At 42.6% G+C, this 8,309-nt stretch overlaps 1 protein-coding gene across 2 annotated transcripts; it reads right to left on the bottom strand.

Annotated features, from left to right (window-relative positions):
- Window positions 1-864: 864 nt before the first annotated feature.
- On the bottom strand, window positions 865-5,586 carry LOC127767975 (phosphatidylinositol 4-phosphate 5-kinase 6-like). 2 transcript variants are annotated; one of them, XM_052293470.1, is made up of 8 exons: window positions 4,203-5,586; window positions 3,290-3,454; window positions 3,026-3,191; window positions 2,816-2,932; window positions 2,506-2,699; window positions 2,331-2,413; window positions 2,177-2,261; window positions 865-1,704 (listed from the first exon to the last, which is right to left on the bottom strand). In XM_052293470.1, exons 1-8 carry the CDS (start codon window positions 5,360-5,362, stop codon window positions 1,413-1,415), a joined length of 2,262 nt encoding a protein of 753 aa, XP_052149430.1. In that variant the 5' UTR covers window positions 5,363-5,586; the 3' UTR covers window positions 865-1,412. The 2 variants fall into 2 exon arrangements, with proteins under 2 accessions (XP_052149430.1, XP_052149431.1); XM_052293471.1 differs by having other exon boundaries at window positions 867-1,704; window positions 2,331-2,410; window positions 4,203-5,583.
- Window positions 5,587-8,309: the final 2,723 nt, after the last annotated feature.

Genomic DNA, 8,309 nt, shown 5'->3' with positions numbered 1-8,309 from the left:
TACCTAACAAAATGAATACGCAGACAGATATGAGCAGAAAAAAAGAGAGAACAAAACCAAGGTAATATAAATGTAATAAATGTATTGCACATACACCTCCACCAACAAATTCTTTTTGGCTGGGCCGGCAAAAGATGCCGGCTTAGTTTATTCAGATCTTACATATGCCTTCCACGTAATAGCAGGGTTGTAATTACTTTTCTATTTAATATATTGGATACTGTTTTGGAAAGAAAATTAAAAAAAGAAAAACGCCTGTCCAGTATATTAAAAAAGGAGAGTACAACAACAACGTACTACCTCCGTTACAAAATATAAGACATTTTGGCTTTGCGATGGAAGTAGTATAGTTGTTCCCCACCAACAAATTCTCGCATATAGAATTTTGCTACAAACAGTTCATAGTTCTCTTTAAAATTGCTGATTAAACCTGCTTTGAGCTCACTTCCCCCTGCTCAGAGGTCACAACTTCACATTATTATGGCCTTTGAATGATCTAACAACCTGCAGTTGAAACCTTGGACATAGCTGTTTGATCTGTCTCTTTCATCGCCACAGTCAGGTACACAGTGTGCAACATGCTTCTGTGTTTTTTTTGGCTTGAAGCAGATTGCCATAATCACAAACAGACCTGCAAGCAGACCAAATGTTGATGCCCAAGCTGCCACCAGTGGGGTTCTCACAATTGCATCAGCTGCCTGGGGATTAGCAGGTAGCAAAGGCATTGTCACTGTCAATATATCATCACCAGATTATATTCCATCTGGAAATCAAACTGAGACAGAATGATCATGCCCCTTCATTGCATCTCACATTCTGAACACACCATCATCAAACAGTTCATCACATATTCACATCTTGCCTTTTGTAGCATCAAGAGAGAAATTGAGAGGGACGTGATCAATTTGTTCCAGAGACACTGGTAGAAGAACTGGGATGATGACTCACTATTTGGATTTAATGTCGAGCAAAATCAAGAACAGAAAAATTTCCTTCCAATATGTCAAAGGTTTCATTACATGAAAGAATGGTCTCCTCAGGCAAAGGAGCATTTACATTTTACAACCTCTGACTGGCTTGTGCACCCGTGGTTTACATGTTTCTATGTGTAATTTTGAATCTGTATGTTACATCTACTCTTGTAAATATTAGTGAACTCCGTGTATATGTACGTAGCTACTCATATTTACAGGAAAGTCAATCCCGATTCCTGGAAGGCGAGGAACCAGCAGCCTGAATGGTGCTCCAGCAACTCCTGATACCTTCTACAAAACAGCTGAATTCCAGATGACCAGTTTGGTGCAGGCAATCGAATATGCGAGCTTGTGTAGCGCCGTGCTGTCCTGCACTCTGCTTGATCTTTGGCCTTTGCAAAGTCCTCACTTTGGAGCTACATTTTGTCGGATAAACTTTCAGCTCTCTGCTCGATCTTCTTGGAACGCGTTGTATATGAAATCTCTGAAGCGCCTGGAATACTGTCTTGGGTCTACTGCTGAGATGGATGTCGAGTCGTATTGAAAAGACTTGTAAGCATGCTCGATCTTTTTGCCGATATCATAGTCTTGAAGTATGTCTATTATCCCAAAATATAGTATCACATCGCAGTACTGCCCGGTTGGCTGTCCAACGACATCAGTGTCATTCTTTCTGATTGTCAGTTCAGCCCTTGACAGCATGTTTGCCCCAAGTTTAATCTTCGACCACCTGAAGTCAGATTTGTTGAATTACTTTATAATGTAGCATTTTCAAATATACATAGGGCTTAAAAAATTCCATTTGGACAATTGCAATGAACAGTTGCACCATCTGTTTGATACTTGGGAGATTTACATTTCTTGGCATTTACATAACAAATACCATTTACCAAGAAATTACAGAAAGTGAGATGATATACCTAAAATATTTTCTACTCCGGAGAATGAATACCCCCAACAGAATACTACAGTGAACTTGTATATTTAAAATGGATAAGCAGACGGTAACCTAAACCTTTTCATAACAAAATTACTGGTAGAAATCATATCAGTTAACAAGACAGCTGTAGCACGAATCGAACTATCGATGAGTTGGGTTCTCCACTACATACATACTAACTAAATGACTTTGAACGAGGAAAAATAACTAAAACTAGGATTGCAGTATAGCTAAGAGAGGAACAATTTAGTATCTCGGTTACCTGTTTGGGTCAGAAAGAAAGTGATCCCTGTCCCATCTTGAAAGGCGTGGTGATGCAGGTATGTCACCATCAATATCAACGGCACCTTTTTAACCAAGGTAAATAAATCAGCCTTAAGATTGTGCAAACTATTGTCAGAAGCACACTTTCTTACCTCTAAAATGTACACCCACTAAAAGACTGTAATCCATGATCTTCTCGTGCTCAAGAAATTCACAGTCCTTGTCTACTTGCCTGCTTCAAAATATTTAAAATTTCATTAACACAAGGGATAGATAGCATGGTTATACAGAAATTAGGCATTAAGGTGTATGGGTATCACTTAGCACCTTTGGAACTCTTGGAACCATTGTTTTTGCAACCGAAAGATGAAATTAAGATCAAGATCTTTCAGAGTTGTATACTCATCAATCTCTGCCAGTGGTTTGTCAGTTGTACGGCCAAGAGATGATCCTTTCAGATCAAATCGCCTATGAATAGTGTGATCCGAGCAGAAAAGATTTCCCATTATGACGAAACGAACCTGGGTAGTAGTACAGCAGCAAACAATCAGGCATATTATGCTTGAAAAATAACATATTCATCCCCAGGGGTAATTATAGCATGAGGACGGAGTGGATAATCATATATTGTTCTAACCTTCTTCTGGTTTGCTCCAGCCAACTTTACACAATGTAGGCCAAAAAACTTTGTCACCAGGGTATCCTCGAATGCCCGAACATGATTGTAGTAAGCTGGAAGCATCTTCAGAAGCATCTGTGTGGCAAAGTTTGTTCATGTATTCAGAATAGAACTTCTAAATATAGAAGCTTAAATGGTGCTATTTGAACAAAGACAGCAAAGGACAACCTTTACTTCAGATTTCTTCATTGTCTTTATCATGTAGCGGTCATCATTTGTCAAGTAAAAGAAGCTTCCACTTTTACCAGGGGACGAGAGTTCACGGAGAGCATCATCTCCACAAAGGGATAGCATATAGTCAGCTGGATCAACCTTAAACAGCTTGCGCAATGTCCTGTGATTTTGTAAAGAACAAATGTGCATGTTGACATGGATGAACCCATAAAACAGTCACTAATCTATAATGTATCTATCATGGGAGTGATAACCAACCGGAACACCTTTGGGCAGTAATCCTTCCATCTGAAATCAGAAGAATTGTGTGGAGGGGTGTATTTTGAGCCTTCTGGAGGGAATTTTGTCCATACTTTTTCTTTTGCGTCAAATGCTGATGACTTCAGGTCTAATATAACCTGGCCTTGCCTTCCTATTGCATGCCTATGTACAATAAGCACACTCAGTGATAATAAGTTACTTTCTGAGGTTACAAAAGTTCTGAAAAAGCAATAACAATCTTGGTTTCTAAAGTAAAATATGCTCTACACACAAAGATTGGTAATGGAGAAAATTCAATGATAATCCTTACATAATTAATCGTTGATAATGAACTATAAAAATTTCATTCTATAACTTCGTAAGAGTCCATGATATATGATTTCATTTTCAGGATTTCAAACTACAGATAGAAGAACTAGTGAGGCAGTGTTAAGATGATAAAAATGCCATAACAATCCACAAAAATGCCTCAGCTAAGTCATCGAATTGTGCTCAAATCATTACTACTTCCTCCGTTTCACAATGTAAGTCATTCTAGCATTTCCCACATTCATATTGATGTTAATGAATCTAACATCAATGTGAATATGGGAAATACTAGAATGACTTACATTGTGAAACAGAGGGAGTACTTTACATGCAAGGCCTCGGATTCTTTCTTGATGTCCACACTACCAACGCATATGAATCTTCGCTGAAAATGTTTGTCCATTCTAGATAAATGCTTCAATGCACACCCCTAATAGTCCGCCCAAAATTCCCATTTCGTTGTTTACCGACGAGATGACAACATGATTGTTCATGCGAGATTTCCTAATTTCACATTTTTCAAATTCCTCGCATGGAAGCAAATCGAAGTACTGCGAGTGCAATCAAGAGACAGAAAATCGCGGGAAAGAAACGCACGCACCTGATCCCGAGCTGCAGGTTGAGCATGAGCTCGTAGTTCTTGTGGCCCTTGGCGATGGTCACCCCCTGCCGCTTCATCACCCGCGGCGGCGCCGCCCCCTTGTCGACGTGCGGCGGCGGCGGCGGCGCCGCCAGCGAAGGCGGCGGCGGCCCCCTCCCCTCCCTGACGCTGCTCCGGCGCCTCCAGTCGTCGGCAATGTCGGGCTTGACCTCGCCGTCGGAGCCCCAGAGGTGCGGCACGCCCACCACGGAGCCGATGCTCCGGCCCGACGACGAGCTCCCGCGGCCGCTGATCGACCGCGCCAGCCACCTCAGCGAACGCAGCGACGGCAGCGCCGACTGCCCTTCCGTGCCGGAGCGGACGCACTCGGGGAGCTCCCGCGCGAACACCTCCCTGGGGTCGCGGGACTCGCCCGCCGCCGCCGGGGACGGGTAGTAGACGCCCTTCTGGTGGACGGCGCCGCCGGGGGCCTCGCGGCCCCAGAAGCCGACGTAGAGGCTGCCGTCGGACCAGCGGAAGGTGCCCTGGCCGCGGGGGCGGCCGCCCTCCCAGCCGCCGTCGTAGCGGTTGCCGTTGGCCCAGACGAGGGCGCCGCGGCCGTGGATGAGGCCCGCGCGCCAGCCGCCGGCGTACTCGGTGCCGTCGCGCCACGCGTAGCGGCCGCAGCCCTCCGGGAGGCCCGCGCGCCACTCGCCGTCGTAGCAGTCGCCGTTGGCGTAGCGCTTCTCGCCGGCGCCGTGCTCGAGGTTCTTGGCCCAGGCGCCGCGGTAGGAGTCCCCCGCGGCGCCCACGTAGGCGCCGGCGCCGTGCATGAACCCGTCGAGGAACTCCCCCTCGTAGGTGGCGCCCGACGGCCACGAGAACCTCCCCCGCCCGGTCGCCTTCCCCCGCCGCCACTCCCCCTCGTACATGCACCCGTCCGCCCACAGGTACTTCCCGGCGCCGTGCGGCGCGCCGCCGCGCCACTGCCCCTTGTACAGGTCCCCATTGGGGAGCACCCGCTCCGCGCGCTGCTGCTCATTCCCCTGCGCCTGCGCCTCGCCTTCGTCGGCGCCGCTGCAGGACGACGCCGTGTCGGCGTCCTCGCCGGGGGGCATCGGTGACACGCGTCCTCCTCCTCCTCCTCCTCTCCCTCGCCCACGCCGTTCGTGCTCGCGCATTGGTCGCGTCGCCTCGAGCCCCACGGCGAGGCCGCCCGCGCGCGCGCGCGGCGAACGTGGGATCTAGCAGCGGCGCCGGCTGCTGCTGCCGCCGCGCGCCCGCGCGCGCCGCGGCGGCATTGTCTCGGGAGTCGGTGGGTGGAGAGGAGGCGCCAGGGTGGGATGATTATTTTCTCTCCTTTTTTTTTTTCAGACCATTCCCAATTCCGAAGGCTTGGGGAGAGGGAGTGGACGAGGAGAGGAGGGCCACAACAACGTGCAAAGACGTGTGTTTTTTCTATTATTTTTTCTCATGTTCTATTTCTTCATTTTGAATAATATCAATATGGAGTACTTCTACTTGTTATATTTTCAGATCTACTTGGTTTGACTCAGACAAATTTTGGGAGTACGCGTAGAACATTCGATAGTTTGCAGAAGAAAAACTTACAAATGTAACTAGTATATAATCACAATGCAACTAGTATGTAACTAACACGTAACTTGATTTTTTTTCCAAAAACACCCAGCATCATAAGTGGTTAGGGCAGTGGACTTGCAAAGCAGCAAGTCAAGGGTACGATTCTCTATTCGCTCATGCACAATTATTATATTTATCTCGGTAGCATGAATCTTAAAGAACATTTGACGGTGGAAAATTTGAACGTTTTGAGGAAATAAATGTGTCGAAAGTTTTTTAACAAAACCGTAAGTTTTTTTATTGAAGTCAGATATATTTTGGTATACTCGGGCCTTGTTTGGATCCAAAAAATTTTGGACACATGCATGGTGCACTAATTATGAAAAAAAAACCAATTGCACAGTTTGCATGTAAATTGTGAGACGAATCTTTTGAGCCTAATTATGCTATGATTTGAAAATGTGATGCTACAGTAAATAATTACTAATGATAGATTAATTAGGCTTAATAAATTCATCAAACAGTTTACAGGTGAAATCTGTAATTTGTTTTGTTATTAATTTACGTTTAATACTTTAAATATACGTCCATATACTTCAAAAATTTTACACCCAAAGAACTAAACACACCCTCAGATATTATTTCCAAGTTCATGCATAAATAATGACACCTGTAAAATTGATGCATGTGTCTGAAGAGGATGGCTAAATTAGTGCAACTTAGGTGAAATTGGAGTAAGCCACTTGGACAGGAAAATGAAAAATAGGGTAAGGAGTAATTAAAGGTGGGGCAGAAAAGGAAATATCAAATATGGGGCATAAATAGATGTATCTAATTTTCTAAGAGAAAAATTAGCAAGAGAAATAGTTGAATTGTTGCGTTGACACGTTTATTAAGCCAACTCAATCAAATATTCCATCCAAGATCTTCTCTGTTTTTTTTTTATTTTTCGTTTGCTTCAATCAATTCTCACACAGCTATGTGTACAGTACATGTGTCTGTATACAAGGGACAGTGTGTATGATTATTTAATATGCATTATTGAGTTGCACATGACTCTTTTTGCATGTATGTTTAGACTTTTGATGAACGTAAAGTCATGGGATCTACACCAAAATCCAAATTAGTGGCGTGTATGAATAAGAACGGAATGTGTATCACCCACAATCTGGGGCAAAATTTTTCTGGTCTTCCTCTCCACCGGGGAAAGTGAATGATCGATTGATCGGGTACTGGATAATATCAGACTAATATACTTTTAATGTACAACCTTAGACTGTTTTTCTTTCGAAAAACAGATTATAAGTATTTAAAAGTATACTTACACTATCAAAGTTTGCACGTTAAATATATATAACTACATATACTACTTGCGTTCATCAAAATGTACTAATTTAAAAGGTTTTTTTTTAAAGTGGACGAAGATGAGACTGATACCAGAATAGGTAGGAGCCCATGTCGATATGCTTTTTCTTCCTCTATAAATCTTTCGGTTTCTTTATCTTAACTCGACAAAATCAACTTCTTTTGGGAGGCTGATACATATTTTTTTCACTAAACAATAATGTTTACTTCATCTATCTCAAAATTTAACTATTTATAAGTGTTAAAATTATCTTAAAATAAAACTATTTCTCCATGTACCTCTCTTATTTAATTTCCTCATATACTTTTTCGTATCAATCGATCACAACCATCTCTAACGTCTAACATTAATCTCTTAAAAAGGCACACTTAGTTGTACTTTGAGACCAACTCTCCAAATGTCCAAATGCATTGCTTGTAATTAATGCCTGAATTCCATAGGACTCTATTATGCATGAAATCATATTTCTATATTTTTCATGTTCATGCGTTTTTAAAATCTTACTACGTTCTAAAAGAGCTAACACTAAAACGATGAGGGAGGGGGTGCTCTCTTCTCCGCTCCTAAAGAGGAGTCCCCGTATGGTTACCATGTTACATGTCTAATTCACTTATCTATTTTTTCTTCATCCTTAATTTGAAGTACAATAGTAGAAACCGTGGAAACAACTACAATAGTTTTCTTTTTTTTATTATTTTCTTACCTCGTAAGGAAAAACGATTTAGTTTTGAAATTTTATAGCGTCGTTTTATTACCCCTGCTGGTAGAGGATTATGGGTGCATATAACTTCTATTGAAATGTTCGTAACTTGTACACGCGTGCAAAAGAAATTTACTGAGATCAAAGAATCATCATTGGTTTCAGACTGAATCAAAGATTTATTTAGGAATTTCATATGATTCAAGTCCTATAAAAAATTTTCCTATTTGACCCTTTAATTTAAAAGATTGAAGCTTTTCAAATTTTATGAAATTCCTATGAAATGGCACATTCCATGTGGATTTTGAAGGAAACTTAACAAGAGCTCCAACCTCTTGTTTTACATTTCAATTCCTATTAAAATACTTTGTTTTTTCTATTCCTCTGTTTTTTCAACCCTGTGATTCAAAGGGGCCCAAGCATATGTTAAGAAGTGTATCTGTTGATGTATACTGCGTTCGGCAGCTGGAGAAAGGGAGAG

This window comes from Oryza glaberrima, chromosome 3 (genome assembly GCF_000147395.1).
Source record: "Oryza glaberrima chromosome 3, OglaRS2, whole genome shotgun sequence".
In the NCBI taxonomy this organism is placed as follows: Eukaryota; Viridiplantae; Streptophyta; class Magnoliopsida; order Poales; family Poaceae; genus Oryza; species Oryza glaberrima.
Note: the sequence above shows the minus strand (reverse complement) of the source record. Positions and strands in the feature narration are given on the sequence as shown.

Coding starts and splice junctions, on each gene's coding strand:
- LOC127767975 (XM_052293470.1), bottom strand. CDS start 5,362: ATGCGCGAGCACGAACGGCGTGGGCGAGGGAGAGGAGGAGGAGGAGGA. Junction 2,933..3,025: donor TGAAGAAATCTGAAGTAAAG/GTTGTCCTTTGC, acceptor TTTGCCACACAG/ATGCTTCTGAAGATGCTTCC. Junction 1,705..2,176: donor TTTCTTTCTGACCCAAACAG/GTAACCGAGATA, acceptor ATCTGACTTCAG/GTGGTCGAAGATTAAACTTG.